The sequence below is a fragment of the Coregonus lavaretus genome (assembly GCF_964263955.1).
Source record: "Coregonus lavaretus genome assembly, chromosome: 14".
NCBI lineage: Eukaryota > Metazoa > Chordata > Actinopteri > Salmoniformes > Salmonidae > Coregonus > Coregonus lavaretus.
Window position 1 is genome coordinate 15,178,791 of NC_140001.1, and position 18,109 is coordinate 15,196,899.

The following is an 18,109-nucleotide window of genomic DNA, read 5'->3' on the forward strand; positions in this document are numbered from 1 at the left end:
AATTTTTTTTACAAATAATGCTATCCTAAACTGACACGTTAATTATCCTAACCTGCTGTGTAAATTCTGCGCACCTGCTACGATAAGTCACTTCTGCTAGTAAAAACACGCAGACCCGCCCTGAGAACAGTCTTGGTTTCCCGGTCCACACTCCAGTCCAGTTGGTGGCGGTGATGCACCTTAAAGTTGGTTTGCCAACCGCCATATAAATCCACAGAAGAAGAAGAACCGACCTCAATCACATTCACAACTTCAAATAGGCTAGCTACCTACTTGGCCAAAGCTCAAGGGGGGGTGAAGAGAAAGATATCAAGCTAATTTAGCATAGCTAAGTGAACTGTTCTGTCATTTTCGGCGTTCAGCATTAAAGGGCGAACTGTGGTCCTTGTTGGCACTGGCAGTGAGTCATCTCTGTTGCTAGTTGTCTTTCGAGGTCATCCTCGGCAGTGTGTATTGAGTTATCTAACGGTACAGCAAGGTCTTTTAGAGACACTAGTGTAGGCTTGACTAGGTAGCTAGCCAACTAGCTACACAGCCCGCTAACCATTTAGCTAACTAACTTTAACTGAAAGTCGTCTCCAGTTGGAAAGAAGGAGACATGAAGAGTCTTCCGTATTTCTGCCGGGGGGAAGTCGTTCGAGGATTCGGGCGAGGAAGCAAAGAACTAGGGATTCCCACAGGTAACGACGTAGCTAATGTTGACATTAGCAAGGTAGTTATCACCTAAAGATGTTTGTCTTAACGGTATGCTTCGACGGCAACGTTATGTTTCACCGGCATAACGTTAACACTGTTTTGTTAGCTAACGTTACTGCTTAACTACTGCTGCTGGCAACTAACGACATTAGCTAACGTTGGTTTGCGTTGCATCACGTGCTAGCTAACGTTAGTACTTTTAGGTAGGTATCTAACTAATTTAGCATCCTTTGATTTGACTGAAGAAGGATTCCCAACAGTTGTTAGTTAACGTCAACAAGTTAACGTTTGATAGACAGCCAGGCTAGTGTTTTACGCTAACGTTAGCTGGCTGCAATGTCTGTCGCAAGCCCTACCAAGCTACCTAATGTTACATAACTAACTAGCTAGCTAACGTTAGTTAGCCTTAGTTAGTTCATTGACTGTATATGAACCAGAAACATAGTGAGTGGGATGTCTCGCTGAAACAATGAAACCCAAATCAAATTTCATTTGCCACATGCGCCGAATACAATAGGTGTAGACCTTACAGTGAAATGCTTACTTACAAGCCCTTAACCAACAATGCCGTTTTAAGAAAATAACAAAAACTTAAGTTAAAAATAGCAAATAATTAAAGAGCAGCAGTAAAATAGAAGAACAGTAGGGAGACTATATACAGGGGGTACTGGTACAGAGTTAATGTGCAGGGGCACCGGTTAGTCAAGGTGAAATAGGAACAAATCAGTCATAATGGGCAGAACAAGCAAGGAGGTGGGCAGACCAAACACGAGCTAGCGAGATCCTATTGCCGCGTTGTAGGACATATATGCATATTTATGTTAGGGAATGTCTACTCTGTGAAGTGCGCGTGTTTCTCACAAGTGTAGCATAGGTTGTGAGTTATGCAAAACACATGGCCACTCCAACAATGAGAATGGTAAATTACTGTAATAATGATATATTAAATGCATTAACAGGAATTACCGTAACCAAACATTACATATTAGAAATTATGGGAATTAACGGTAAATTTAGGCTACCACTGGTGATGTATGTAATGGGGAATTGATAGACACAGCAAACAATGCACACAATTAAGTTATGAAACAATGAATACCCACGAAATGGCGGGAGAGCGCGCATTCTAGACAGAGACGTGCCTTGTGCATCTGAGCCACAACCCCCATGTTCTTGGACCATGGCATCCCGCGGCCTCCTCAATGGATTAGTCCACTGAGACTGGCACAAATCAGACTAGTGTCTCGTGTGCCCTGGAAAAAAAGTATCTATTTGCGACTGGGAGACCTGAAAAAATCTCATGTTTTCAATACAGACCCCTTTTGTCATACAGTATTCCATATAAGGCACCCAGACCTTATGAAAGTTGCACAGTATACCCTTAATCTTGTAATAAATCAAATCTAGTGATGCATAACTTGTCATTTTCTGCCATCCATTGTGGGAGGATAACCAACCTTCCAATTAATGGCAATGCATTTCTTAGCCGCTATAAATCAAATCAAATTTTATTTGCCACATGCGCCGAATACAACAGGTGTAGACATTACCGTGAAATGCTTACTTACAGCCCTTAACCAACAATACATTTATTTCTTAGTAAAAAAGTAAAATAAAACAACAACAAAAAAGTGTTGAGAAAAAAAGAGCAGAAGTAAAATAAAATAACAGTAGGGAGGCTATATTCAGGGGGGTACCGGTGCAGAGTCAATGTGCGGGGGCACTGGCTAGTTGAGGTAATATGTACATGTGGGTGGAGTTAAAGTGACTATGCATAAATAATTAACATGCTAGGTTACACAGTTTCTTCTGATAAGTCTCTAGTATCAACATTTCCAAGCAAACAAAAACAGGGAGTAGGTAGAATCTAGACATGCGGAGATAAAATAACATACGCTTTGCCAGAATTCAGCCAGCCTTCACAAGATCATAACATATGCAAATATGCCCCCTGTGTTTAACACCTCCAGCAGAGGAATTCTATTTCTGAGTGCATCATAATCAGTTTCACTGGCATATAGTAGTGTATGTTCAATGGATGGTCTTAAACTGCAGTAATTATGTCTGAGATTATATGAATATGACTGGGCATTCAAACATATCTGTATCCATTCATCATCATCATCATCATCAATAGTGTCTCCCAGGTCTTCCATCCCTGCTGAGACCCTGTCACTATCTGATCCTGCTCAGATGAGGCATGACAAAGAATTACCTTGGTGTACATTTATACATTATATTATCTAAGAAAATAATCAATGGTTCAATAATTGAAATTACCATTATTCCCAGATCCCAGACTGTAGCCTACACATCAACTCAAGATGGAACTTTGTATCCATTCACTGACTGTTATAATATACTGCAAAATTCAGCTGAGCTCCATCGACTGGTCTTCCCTGGCTGTCTGACCCTGCAGGGACACCTGTCACCATCTGATCCTGCTAAGACATGATGAGCATAGTGTTGTGTGCCACTATACACCATGACAGTGTAGCCTGTAGAGCTGTTTATACTGTGTCAGTGTGAAAAGTTGAGAATTGGCTAGAGAAACTGACAGATCAATAACGTTAAGTTGCTATACTGACAACACATCCGCCACGCTGATCCTCAACACGGGGGCCTCTCAGGGGTGCGTGCTCAGTCTCCTCCTGTACTCCCTGTTCACGCATGACTGCATGGCCAGGCACGACTCCAACACCATCATTTAAGTTTGCAGATGACACAACAGTGGTAGGCCTGATCACCAACAACGACGAGACAGCCTATATGGAGGAGGTCCGAGACCTGGCCGTGTGGTGCCAGGACAACAACCTCTCCCTCAACGTGATCAAGACAAAGGAGATGATTGTGGACTACAGGAAAAAGAAGAGGACCGAGCACGCTCCCATTCTCATCGACAGGGCTGTAGTGGATCAGGTTGAGCGCTTCAAGTTCCTTGGTGTCCACATCACCAACAAACTAACATGGTCCAAGCACACTAAGACAGTCGTGAAAGAGGGCACGACAAAACCTATTCCCCCTCAGGAGACAGAAAATATTTGGCATGGGTCCTCAGATCCTCAAAAGGTTCTACAGCTGTACCATCGAGAGCATCCTGACTGGTTGCATCACTGCCTGGTATGGCAACTGCTCGGCCTCCGACCGCAAAGAGCTACAGAGGGTAGTGCGTACGGTGAAAGTTGTCCCCAGTGAAAGTTGTGCCCCTGGTCAAAACTCTCTTTGTTGCAGCGATGCTAGGTCATTCTCAGTAGGCCCACACAGATGGGAAAGCCATCAAATGGAAAACACAAATAACCCTTCATATTGGCCACTATTGAGGCAAAAAAAAATGTAGGTATTAGAATATAGGCAACCTCTTCTCTCTGAAAGTCTGTTTTCTGGGCTTTTTTGGGCCACTGATGGTAGGCTAACCCATTTCTCTTGTGCGTGACCTTAGCCAGTACAGCTGTTTTGGCTGAACACATTGTTTCGTTTTCAATGTCATTCAAGGAAGCCTAAAGGGATTCTGCTTCCAACATGAAAGATGATAAAAGCATCCTTACAAGGTCAGGCAGAAATGCATTTGATGGAATGGGACTACTTGGTCTTATTACTATTATTATTATTATTATTATTATTATTATTATTATTATTATTATAAGACTACTGTTAAGTCAAGACTATTGCCAGTGAAGTCGACCAAACATGGAAATACCTTGTCCTTTTTATTGAGTGGGTTAGTGATCAAATGGACACTCACTGCAGACACATCGGATTGATTGACCTAAATGTCCTTTTAATGTCTCTTCTGATCAGCCAACTTCCCAGACTCAGTGGTGGAGGACCTCCCTGACGACATCAGCACAGGGATCTACTATGGCTGGGCGTGCGTGGGCAGCGGAGACATCCACAAGATGGTGATGAGCATCGGCTGGAACCCCTACTACAAGAACACCAAGAAATCCATGGCAAGTCCAGCTCGCCCACCCATATAGTCTATAAAAGTATATTGGCCTATATACACTGAGTATACCAAACATTAGGAACACTTTCCTAATATTGAGTTGTACCCCCTTTTGCCCTCAGAACAGCCTCAATTCGTTTTGGCATGGACTCTACAAGGTGTTGAAAGCGTTCCACAGGGATGCTGGCCCATGTTGACTCCAATGCTTCCCACAGTTGTCAAGTTGGCTGGATGTCCTTTGGGTGGTTGACCATTCTTGATACACACGGGAAACTTTTGAGCGTGAAAAACCCAGCAGCATTGCAGTTCTTGACATAAACCGGTGCGCCTGGCACCAACTACCATACCCCGTTCAAAGGCACTTAAATATTTTGTCTTGCCCATTCACCCTCTGAATGGCACACATATACAATCCTTGTCTCAATTTTCTCAAGGCTTAAAAATCCTTCTTTAACCTGTCTCCTCCCCTTCATCTACACTGATTTTGAAGTGGATTTAACAAGTGACATCAATATGGGATCATAGCTTTCAATGTATATCATATTGCCATGACTACAAATAGTCACTCATATACTTATTCATGCTATTCAATATTCATACTATGCATCACCTAAACTAGGGTTGGACAGTATCCAGATTGTCATACCTTCCTTATGCCATACTACCATATACCATACTACCATATATACGGCATTATCCCGGTATGATGTCATACTACCTTATATGGTATTATGCCGGTATACGTTATACCCATCTCCACAAGCATTGCCATAGGGTCGTCACTAGTTAACACAGCCACAAAGTTGGCTAACTTTTTGGTCATAATTTAAGGTTAGGGTTTAGACATAGGGTTAGCAGTATGGTTAGGTTTAAAATACAATTTTAAGAGAGATTGTAGAAATGAGTGTGGTTTAGCCATAATTATGACTGGCTCTGTTAACTAGTAACGTCCCTGCCATAGACATTTTAGTGGAAGTAGTGCCGTGACTATGGCTAGTAAAATACCTATTTCAATATATAGGTTTGTGAACAGTGACAGAAGATGACACTCACTGCGTTGGGGAATACAAAGTAGCTTTATCTTTCAACCAGTGCACACATTGATTGCAGGTATTTATTTGACATTTATTATCATACCGCCGGTATTTCAAAATGATTGTATACATGCCCAACCCTAGTGTAAACATGCTTATTTCACTTGTTTTGTGGTGGATATTATGTGTTTTCTGAAGAGAATCAGACTTTGTGATTGTGTTGACTGCTTTGTTTTTCTTAATATGTATGTTTATTGGGACTTGTAGTGGTCACGTGCTGATGGTTATTGATTCAGACTTTTATTGATTGACGTGTATTGCAGGAGACTCATGTGATCCACACGTTTAAAGAAGATTTCTATGGACAGATCCTCAGTGTAGTCATGGTGGGCTACATCCGTCCAGAGAGGAGCTATGATTCGCTTGGTAAGAGTGAGTACTGGTGTACGTGTGTGAGAGAGATATATATATATATATATATATATATATATATATATATATATATATATACATACATACATACATACATACATACATACATACATACATACATACATACAGTGGGGAGAACAATTATTTGATACACTGCCGATTTTGCAGGTTTTCCTACTTACAAAGCATGTAGAGGTCTGTAATTTTTATCATAGGTACACTTCAACTGTGAGAGACGGAATCTAAAACAAAAATCCAGAAAATCACATTGTATGATTTTTAAGTAATTAATTTGCATTTTATTGCATGACATAAGTATTTGATACATCCGAAAAGCAGAACTTAATATTTGGTACAGAAACCTTTGTTTGCAATTACAGAGATCATATGTTTCCTGTAGGTCTTGACCAGGTTTGCACACACTGCAGCAGGGATTTTGGCCCACTCCTCCATACAGACCTTCTCCAGATCCTTCAGGTTTCGGGGCTGTCGCTGGGCAATACAGACTTTCAGCTCCCTCCAAAGATTTTCTATTGGGTTCAGGTCTGGAGACTGGCTAGGCCACTCCAGGACCTTGAGATGCTTCTTACGGAGCCACTCCTTAGTTGCTCTGGCTGTGTGTTTCAGGTCGATGTCATGCTGGAAGACCCAGCCATGACCCATCTTCAATGCTCTTACTGAGGGAAGGAGGTTGTTGGCCAAGATCTCGCGATACATGGCCCCATCCATCCTCCCCTCAATACGGTGCAGTCGTCCTGTCCCCTTTGCAGAAAAGCATCCCCAAAGAATGATGTTTCCACCTCCATGCTTCACGGTTAGGATGGTGTTCTTGGGGTTGTACTCATCCTTCTTCCTCCAAACACGGCGAGTGGAGTTTAGACCAAAAAGCTCTATTTTTGTCTCATCAGACCACATGACCTTCTCCCATTCCTACTCTGGATCATCCAGATGGTCATTGGCAAACTTCAGACGGGCCGGGACATGCTCTGGCTTGAGCAGGGGGACCTTGCGTGCGCTGCAGGATTTTAATCCATGACGGCGTAGTGTGTTACTAATGGTTTTCTTTGAGACTGTGGTCCCAGCTCTCTTCAGGTCATTGACCAGGTCCTGCCGTGTAGTTCTGGGCTGATCCCTCACCTTCCTCATGATCATTGATGCCCCACGAGGTGAGATCTTGCATGGAGCCCCAGACCGAGTGTTATTGACCGTCATCTTGAACTTCTTCCATTTTCTAATATTTGCGCCAACAGTTGTTGCCTTCTCACCAAGCTGCTTGCCTATTGTCCTGTAGCCCATCCCAGCCTTGTGCAGGTCTACAATTTTATCCCTGATGTCCTTACACAGCTCTCTGGTCTTGGCCATTGTGGAGAGGTTGGAGTCTGTTTGATTGAGTGTGTGGACAGGTGTCTTTTATACAGGTAACGAGTTCAAACAGGTGCAGTTAATACAGGTAATGAGTGGAGAACAGGAGGGCTTCTTAAAGAAAAACTAACAGGTCTGTGAGAGCCGGAATTCTTACTGGTTGGTAGGTGATCAAATACTTATGTCATGCAATAAAATGCATATTAATTACTTAAAAATCATACAATGTGAATTTCTGGATTTTTGTTTTAGATTCCGTCTCTCACAGTTGAAGTGTACCTATGATAAAAATTACAGACCTCTACATGCTTTGTAAGTAGGAAAACCTGCAAAATTGTCAGTGTATCAAATACTTGTTCTCCCCACTGTGTATATATATATATATATATATATATATATCTCTATCTATCTCACACACTTTCCCCCATCCTACAGTACAGACACAGCAATCCTCAGAGACCTATGGCCACACATTCTCACTCCTGTCTCTGTGTTTTCAGACGCCCTCATAGCAGCAATCAACCACGATATCGAGGAGGCCAAGAGAAACCTGGAGCTCCCAGAACACCTCAAACTCAAAGAGGACAACTTCTTCAGAGCCACCGCCAGCACGTCCACGACGACATCCAACAAGATCATGAACGGCCACTGACCTCTGAGCACATCACACAACCCAGTCTGTTGTTCGACAACTAATGGGCTCTCCTGTCTATTATCCTCCGCTCTGTCTTTCTCTCTGTAAACACTACCACACCAAGGGCCAATATGCCACTTACTCAGTCCTCTGTAGAGATTTTGTTTTGATGATCAAATCTGGGTGTCGTCGTATCTGACCTGAAGCTACGTTTAGACCATGGTCGTGTTCATTAGGGCACACAACCAAAAAGTTACAAATGTTTTCCAATGGAGACCCAGTTTCTTTATCGGACAAGTTTGGTGCCTAATGAACACAACCCAGTTAATGCAAGATAATGTGCAACTCAAGGAAGTGAATGTGATCTTCACGCGTGATGCGGGGAACAAGTTGTCTCTCGTCACAAGTCCTGTACCATCAAACCACTGCTAATAGAAATGAATGGTCATTTTGTATTGGTTTAGAATTGGAGTTTAGTCTCAGCTTTGCCCTCACAGTTTATTCATCCTTTTCATATTCAGATCTATTAAAAATGTCTGCCTTGAAGCAGAGAAGTCCTCAACATATCTTGCATGTGATCTAGGCTAAATAATGGCATTATACTCAGCGCTGAATTCATGTGCTTTATTTTATTTGACATACAGTATGGCTAGTGTTTATAATATATTACTGTTTGTGTTTTCGTAGACCAAATCTGTGAATAAGAGTATCTATTCCCCGTCCCTACCCCCTCAAATTCCGAGCTACACGGTTGGTTAGAGAAAAAGTCTGAATGCAGCTTCAGTTTTCCGATGTCCTTAATTTGTGTAGTTCCTCATTGGTCAAATCCAGGATTTTCCCTCCCCACCAATGAGGGACATTTTATTTAACACGTTTTGTCAGGGAGAAAAAACCAAATGGCACCACTTAAGTGTCTGTTGAAAGTTTCAACAATGTAGTTTTTACTGACTTAACCGTGTTTGGACCCTAATTCCACTGAGATGAGCACTGATATGGTACAAGAGGACTAAGTCCAGGCCTCTGATTCTCTACAGATGGATGCGGTGGGCATGTTTTCTTTTTCATTTCATCAGAGGACAAAGTGGGCAGAGTGTGTCTAGAGCATTCATATGTAGTGCTTTATAACGGCTGTAAATAGCCTAGTTGCTCAAAATAAATTGTGAGTTAATGTGATTTGAGATGTACTGTATTTAAGAGTGTAATATTGGCAAAGGAAAAAATATGGGTATTTATAATATATTACTGTTTGCGTTTTCATAGACCAGATCTGTAAATAAGTCTATATTCTCAAAAAGAAATCCTGGCCTTTTCATTGCAGCCGACCTTAAATTCCCCCTCATCCATACTATGCAGAAAATGTACTGTAGTAAGCAATTGATAGATGCATAAGTGAATTGATACAATGTCATATTGAAGGCTATGCAAATGGTATGAGATAAGCCTGTAGTGTCTAGCACCTAAAAGTCCAGAGGGAAGGTTTCTGGTTAGAACAGTGACTTGGAGCACCAGTTGTAGAAGAGGGGGCTAATTATTGTGTTCCCCAGACCTATACGCCTGACTGGTAGGCAGTACTGTGCCTTAATACCGTAGAGGGACACATACACACACACATATCGTCGTAGACCAACATATACATACATTTTCTCATAAACAAACAGCAGAATCTGTGCTAATTGAAACTCGGGGCACTTCATTGTCTGTGACTAATCTGACTTTCCCTATCATCAGTCTGTTGTGTACAAGCACCAGGGGAGAGGATAGGTAAAACGTGGCAGTTACTATGTGTATTATCTTGGCATCTAGCCGTTTCAAGAAATTATAAGCAGTTATTCCATTAAACCAGTATACTTTTATCTTGTAACGCTAGCTATCACTGTAGTAAAACACACAATTCAAGAAGGGCCATTTTAATGTTGGTCTCTGTTTCTCCCAGCTCCAGTTTTCAGTCTGTAATGGCATTACTCTGAAGGCCAGTGACCGGTTCATGAGGTCAGTGTACTCTGTGGTAATTGTATAAACAATACATATGATCTCATCACTAAACAACATTCTACAGATTCGGTGCCTTTTGTGATTGAGGAGGATGAAACAATGAACATTAAAATCTTAAGCTTTTTATTTTATTTGATGTGACAAAGTAATGTGTGTACTTGATAGAAAATACCTTTTCCCATCTCAATGTAGAGTATTAAGTTATTATTCTGTATTATTTTCTTAAACAAGTCCCAATTTAATTCAACCCCGTCACAGTCATTTTGTTATTCAACTATTCATTTTTCCAATAAGCTTGAGATCAGCTTCTGGCATAATCTCACAGTTTAGATGTCCCTTGTAAATAATGGCATATTGTAATTAAAGAGAAAATCAAGAAAAACTGACCAGCACCATCCTTTCCAGTTTACGATGAAGAAATTTCTAATCTAACTCCACATTTTCGCAAGAAATGTGCAAGAATGCTGCGTAATTCCTGACAAAATTGAAATAGCCTTATTTACCCTGATTTAATACACACAATAAAAACACTATTGATGTTATATTTTGTGTATTTAATACAAAAATGTAAAAAAATAATCTCGTAACAGGGATGAATGCACCGCAACAGGGTTGAAAATCATGTAACAGGGTTGAGTGAAAAGCATCACGTGTCATATGTTTTATCTTTTGAGATCACTAACATGTTGCCATTTTTTAAACATTTTAAACATTTTTAAACCTACTGTCAACATAGCTTTTAAAATCTAAAGAATCTAGATGAAAGCTAGACAGAGTAAAACACATTAATGAACTAATAACAGTAACAACATTTCATTGATTTCATAAAAATATCCATCTGATAATGGCAGGAGTCTGTTTGAACATTGAGCAAACATCTTAACATTGATAACCTATATAGGTCACATGTTGCCATTTTTTAACATTTTAAACTACTGTCAACATAGCTTTTAAAGTTTAAACAATCAAGATGAAATCTAGACAGATTAAAACACATTAATAAACTAACAACAGTTACAACATTTCATTGATTTCATAGAAATATCCAGAGTAATGGCAGGAATGTCTGTGTTGTTTGAATGTTTGAACAAGTTATAACACTAGTACATCTTGGGACACTGACAATACTGAAATGTCACCGAATCTGTAGAATGACCCACAAGGAAAACATCTAGCTCAGTCGAGACTGTGCTTAGTAGAATCAGACAATGTCATGAACCAGGGTCGCCTGATTCTTCTCCACTTGTGTTCTTCCATTTTTATTCTGCTTTTGTTTGTTCCTTTAAGTGTGTAATGGCAGAATGTTATTTGTTCCCTAAATGTGTTTTAGCTGGATAGGCCTCCTTGTAAATCATTCATATTAACTTTTGGATTTACCAGACCTCCAATACAAACTATTCTTTGTTAGTTATTTCAACTGTGATGCCATACAAATTTGACAGTTATTTTGTATGTAACAAAATCAGATCATGCAATACTCTAATTGTTGACGAGGTAACATGTCCTGAGATAAAGTTTTGAATTAAAAAAATATGAGAAAGCTTAACTGTGTATTTTTCTTGCCAGTTAACCATGGGCCTGTGTTCAGGGACCCGTTGTGTGTGTTGGGCTCGTCATGTTCAGAACACTGCTGTATGATCCTGCCTGAATTTTTAGGGCTCTATTCAATATTCAATCTGTAAAGCTGAAGTGTTACAGATTCCACGATGTAAAGGTAATTTCAGATTGAGCCGACATGCAGCATTTACCGTGAATGCAGTTCTGCTAAAGCGGGAACATTGCCATTAAATTTTGATCACACTGTAAAACTGAACTTCGTCGATGCGGATTGAATAGAGCCCTTTTTCTTATTAAACGTACAAAGATTAATGTCTCGTTCTCTCCCTCCCTCATTGCGCGAACTCAATCAGCTTTCAATTATATTGTAGATTTTATGGTGGGGTAGAACATTTCTGCTTCATAGGAAATGGGGTTGTCGCAAGTAGTTTCTTTCCAGGAATTACGCTACATCCATTGATATTGAATATTGTTCCTGCAAATGCATAAAATATCACAACACAAGTAAATGTCTGGTTACATATGTAGCCTCGAAGGAGGGCCATGAGACAACACACTATGTATGCGATAGCCTACTCTGTGTTCCTTTAGTCAATAACAAGGGACAATAAGTATCAAAGCTCTGTCTGAAAATGTTACTAGCCATCAAATCCTTGCTTCCCTAGTCCTTGTATCCTCAATTCCTCTGAAAGCTCTTTAGAGGAGGTCTGAGGGAGAGACTGGATTCTCTCATCCAATGCACCTTGGCCCGATTCCGGCCCAAGTTAAGAGTGTATAAATGGAATGTTATTCCTTTTTATGCACTTTTCTCTCTGTGTATTCTGACCTTGAACTTAAGCATGAGAATATCATGCTATTCGTTTTGGGTGGAGATCGAGTAAATGGAGGTGTGTTACAGATACGCCGAATTCTGTCTGACCTTGACTTAATTCCACCAACTTTATGTGCAAGGAAACCATGAATAAGGTATTGCGAACCTACCGGTTCCAAGTGGAAAAAGCATCTACTTCTTTTTTTTCGATAGAAATAACACCATTCTCCATGCACTGTAATTTACAAATTGAAAAGAGCTAGGTAAATGAGTAATCCGTTTGGATAAGGGAATTGTAAATATAAATGACACTTGTTTTAGATCTATTTTACCTTATAATCGCTGGAGACGTGAAACCAGTCATATGGCAACAAACTAAAGCACATCAACAACTTTCCCACATTAAAGTTTATATGCTGTGCCATTATGCAGAATTAAAATTGTACTGCCTTTTAACTTGCAGGGATAGGCACTCGAATGTCTTAATTATAGGCTAACCCGACTTTCTCTGTTTCCATCATGTTAAACATTAGCCACTATCAGTATCGACCGTCAGTAGGCCAAATAACATATTCAACTACCAAACTACTGCAAGTTCCCTTCAGTTGGTATACAGCCTACATTTTTTAAATATATATTTTATTTCCCCCTAACCCTACCACCCCTCCCCTAATTGGAGTAAATGAATGGACAACAATGGAATAGCCTACATTATTCCATTTAATCACATTGTTTCGTTTACCTTAATTTGCTTCCGCTATAAACGCGGTCAAGGCAAGTATATGGTTGTTGCTGAGGATCATTAGTAACAGTTGATAACATTTAAAAAATGACATGTTGTGGAGCGGAGCGCAGACCAAGCCGTAACAGTTTGAACCTGACACATTGCACAATACTTGGCTGTGTCATCACAGTTCCATGGTTAGTGCAGGCAATAGACGAGGGTATAGCCTACTATTGTACACTATTCTCCCTATTATAATTATATGTACACTAATCTTCCAACATTACCATGGGTTGAAGAACCGAACGTGGCAATTTTCAGAATGAATCAAACCACATAATTTTTTATTCATCAATATATTTAGTGTGGAAAGGATCTCCAAACCTGTTTTTTATGATTCATACATACTTTCCTAACCCAAAAATTTGCCTAAATAATCTACAAGATCAGAGTATTTTTCAATCTACCAGTTGGTGTTAAAACATGTTTATTTTGTTGATTCCTGTTTTCTGAACATGTTATTGATGTATTCTAGTCAGTGGACAACATTTTAATTTAAAGGTACACCGTATTTAAAGGATGGCTTACGACAAATGTACTGAAAACCCTATTGAATAACACGGGAAAATCTGTTGGCCAGCAAGTGGGAGGGTTTTCAGTGGTTTAATTACATTTACACAACACGCAACGGAACCAAGCCTGCAAAGCCTGTTATACTCACCCCCAAGGTAAGTCTGAATACCAACAACTGAGAAGTGCGTAGGAAAGGTGTGCCTAAGAAAGGCGCAGTTTCCTAAATCGGAATTGGGCCCTATGAGAAGAATTGAGGAAACAAGTAAGGAGGAAGCAAGGTTTTAACCAGTGGCGGCTGGCCGATAGAGGGCGCTAGGGCGCCGCCCCCTTAAATAAAATAATTTAAAAAAATAAAATAAAAAATAAATAAAAATAATAATAATAATAATAAAAACATCAGTATGTCAATATTTGTGTGTTTGAAATATGGAATGCACACAGTAATATGTGTAAGATATGATAGAAAATCATATTCGCAACCTTTCCTCTGCCTGTCAAACGCCTCGTCAGCTCTGGGCGATACAGAAAGTGCCCCGAGGAGGCGGGTCTACGTAGCAGTTAAGCCAATTGCTAATTTAAGATATGAATGTATGACATAAAATGTAGCCAATCAGCGATCTTAAATCGAATCCAAGGAGGGCGATTATTTTATCGCCCCAAGCTCGCCCCTGATAAAATAAGGACCGGGCTCCAGTGGCGCCATTTTTACTAGACGACAATGGCGAGCGCAAACGTTACTCCTCCAAGACCCAACCCTAACTCGGTGAAATCTCTCCTCCAAGATCCGTTTGAGAGGAGAACTTTGTCAGAGAAAGTTCGGGTGAAAGAGCTGGGCCCAGATCAACCTGACCTCTCAATCAGACAGCAGGCTAGCGAGAAAGGGAAGCAGTATATGCGCGGCTTCTCCCGTAGCTGGTACACCAGGAAGGCTTGGCTAGCTGGGTGCACTGATGCTAATGCTTTATTTTGCTTTCCGTGCTTGCTTTTTAAAACGACGGGGTCAGATTCAGCATGGACAGGTACCGGAGTGAGGGATATGAAGCACCTGTCAGAGAAGGTAAAGAAACATGAGAACACCAGGGCACACATGGACAACTCTGTAAAGCTAGCTGTATTAGGAAGGGTGAACATTGCTATGCAGCTGGATGACGGCCACAGGATTGCGGTGAGGAAACACAATGAGGAGGTGGATAAAAACAGGCACATTCTATCCAAAATTATCGATTGTGTGAAGTTCTGTAGGGCTTTTGAGTTGGCCTTGCGTGGGCACGAGGAGACTGACTCCTCGGACAACCCCGGCATTTTCCGGGGCTTAGTGGATTTTGTTGCCTCCCTCGACAGTGTGCTGGAGGAGCACCTGAAGACAGCTACCATTTTTAAGGGCACGTCAAAGACGATACAGAACGAGCTGTTGGACTGTATGCTGTCAGTGCTTAAGGATTACATCCTGGAGGAAGTAAAGAGTGCTGATTTTATCGCCATTCAAGCTGACGAGACGACTGACGTTTCCACCCACTGCCAGTTGGTGCTACGCTACATCGATGCTAAAAGTAACGTCCAAGAGCGTTTTTTCGAGTTCATTTTGATCGAGAACGCAACCGCCGACACCATCGCTACAGCGCTGCTGGAGAGGCTCAGCACCATACTCTCACATGGACAAAAGGCCAAACTTATTGCCCAGGCTTACGACGGAGCAAGTGTGATGAGGGGAGCCACCGGCGGAGTGCAGCGTAAAATAGTGGATGTGTACGAAAATGCGCACTACGTCCACTGCTATGCACATCAGCTGAACCTCATCATGCAGCAGGCTACTTCACGCATCCCCAGGATCGGCACTTTCTTTTCCGACCTTGCAGGATTTTCTGCTTTCTTCTCCAGGTCTCCCAAGCGAACCACCGTGCTTGACGAAGTGGTTGCGCATAGACTCCCCAGAGCCTCTACAACACGGTGGAACTTCCACAGTCGCGCTGTAAACACTGTGTACGAGTACAGGGATGACCTCCTAACGTGTTTCCAGACCATCAGAGACTCTGGGAACTTTGATGCCCCGACTGTCAGAGAGGCGGGGGGCTTTGTGAGGATGCTCGAAGACGAGGCTTTCTGTTTTTTCCTGGCACTGTTCCACAAGATCATGCCAAATGTGGACATGCTTTTCAGCCAGCTGCAGAAGAGGAACATCGACCCTGTCTTCATTAAAGCACTTGTCCAGAGGTTCACAGACAGCATGCTAACAATCAGGTAAATAACTATATTTACTATTGGCTGATAAAGATGTTGTTAGAAAGATGAATAGTTCACTTACAACAGTTTAAAAGCCTAAATGTGTCTGGTCATCAAAGTGAGTGATTATCATAGAGCCGTCACAATTATATTTGTTTTAGTATTTTAAAAGGAAAGAGAAGACACAATCAGACGTTGATAATAATGCAGGAAAGTACTACACAGTTTGTAATAATTATTCAGGTGTCCACCAGGTCAATTTCTAGAAGAGGCCTAGTTGTTATTGAAGATTAACTTTATTGCTAAGTGCACAGCAGAACAAAATGATGTTGCATCCCTCTCACAAATGTAATAGAAAAAGGCTTTAAAACGTAATAACATCAGTTAATTATGTACATCACAGGTTAAAAGCAGTTACTAGACATAGTTTGTGTGTATATACACACTATCTGTCTGTCTGTCTGTCTGTCTGTCTGTCTGTCTGTCTATATATATATATATATATATATATATATATATATATATATATATATATATATATATATATATATATAAAAGTCACTGGTTGTGTGTTGAGGGGGAATTACAGTGAGTTAAGAAGTCTGATTGCAAGTTATCAAATTAAACTTTATTTTTTGGACCCAGGGCCTCAATTCCCTCTTTGTGTGGGGACAGCGCATCTGACGAGCAGCAACAGCCCATCAAGCGACGGAGGATGCTGGGACCAGGAGAACAACAGAGGTTGGCTATAGAGGTAAGTTGTGATGTAATTGTCAGTGTTTCCCCCTAGAACTTTTTTCAGGCCTGGTAGTATGTAGCCAAAACCCTGAACAATCAGCACCTTGGTAATCATATCCTTGAGTTGGACATAGGCATGTGTCAGTCAGGATCACTTGCATCAAAATAGCTTAATTGCAAATTAAAGCTGATGATGTATCTTTTACAGGTATGTGATACCATCCTGAGTCATGCCAAAGAGAGGTTCTCCTTCACCCAGCACCTCATCAGCGCAACACTATTGCACGGAGAGTTGTTCCCACAACACAGTGTGAAGTTCCCCGATACAGCGCTTGAAACAACCGTGGAGGCGTACCCCATGTTGAACAAGGCCAAGCTCAAAACCGAACTGTCCCTCATCTATGAGAACAGTGAGTTCAAGGCTTGTAGTGGTGCAGTGCCCCTGTACCAGTTCTTCATGGAGAACAACCTTCAGAGCACTTTCACAGAGACTGCCAGCCTCCTCAAGATCCTCATCACCACACCCATGACAACTGCTGAGTCAGAAAGGTGCTTCTCTACACTGAAAAGGATCAAGACCTTCCTGAGAAACAGCATGACACAGGATCGCCTGAACGCTCTGGCCATGCTCTCCATGGAGAAGAAACTTGTCAGGGACATTCCTGACTTTAATCAAAGGGTCATTGAGAGGTTTGCCACTCAGAAGGACAGACGGGCAAAATTCCTGTACAAATAAGATGACAGACACACACACACAGAGCAGCTCTGGCCGCATGTTTCTTTGTATATAGTTGACCTTAGCATAAAAAATCCAGTTATATATGGTACTCTAGAAAGTCTTAATAGTGTCTTTGCTAATATTACTGTATATATGTTGTTTTGTATCAATTAATTGTTGCAGTTCTGGAGCACATTAACAATTAGTCACATTTAGTATGATCATAAAATACTGTATGCTATTCTTCCAGTCAAAGGTTTGAGTTCATCCACTTGATATCCATTTCTATATTATACATCCTTTTATACAGTGTAAGATTTCCTATAAACTTTATAATAATTTCATGTTATTGTCCACTTTCCACTCTGTTCTGACAGCATGCCTGTTGCGTTGCCTGTTTACTACCAATGGTGAAAAGTTCACTTTAAATGCAAATGAAAGGCTTGGGTTTGTGTAATATGTTTTTGTGTAAGAATGCCTCAACTTTTTAATATTGGCATTAAATAATTACTGAATGTTTCACTGAGCACTGCTGTCCTGCAGTTTGTGTTAAAATATATCACGATGGTTACAGGAAGAAAAAAAGTATGGCACAGCCCCACCGAGAATATTTTTCACCAGCCGCCACTGGTTTTAACAGCTAGTAAAGTTTTCAGACACAGCCCCTGTTAT

At 40.9% G+C, this 18,109-nt stretch overlaps 2 protein-coding genes across 3 annotated transcripts; both read left to right on the plus strand.

Annotated features, from left to right (window-relative positions):
* The first annotated feature begins 200 nt into the window (after positions 1–200).
* Positions 201–8,650, plus strand: LOC311141430 (riboflavin kinase-like). 2 transcript variants are annotated; one of them, XM_084176757.1, is made up of 4 exons: positions 201–680; positions 4,495–4,646; positions 6,000–6,102; positions 7,971–8,650. In XM_084176757.1, exons 1-4 carry the CDS (start codon positions 599–601, stop codon positions 8,120–8,122), a joined length of 489 nt encoding a protein of 162 aa, XP_084032883.1. In that variant the 5' UTR covers positions 201–598; the 3' UTR covers positions 8,123–8,650. The 2 variants fall into 2 exon arrangements, with proteins under 2 accessions (XP_084032883.1, XP_084032882.1); XM_084176756.1 differs by having other exon boundaries at positions 270–680; positions 6,000–6,108.
* An 8,002-nt stretch (positions 8,651–16,652) lies between these two features.
* On the plus strand, positions 16,653–17,962 carry LOC311141016 (zinc finger MYM-type protein 1-like). The gene is made up of 2 exons (XM_084176294.1): positions 16,653–16,735; positions 16,928–17,962. The coding sequence occupies exons 1-2, from the start codon at positions 16,697–16,699 to the stop codon at positions 17,453–17,455; spliced, it is 567 nt and encodes a 188-aa protein (XP_084032420.1). The 5' UTR covers positions 16,653–16,696; the 3' UTR covers positions 17,456–17,962.
* The last annotated feature ends 147 nt before the right edge of the window (positions 17,963–18,109 follow it).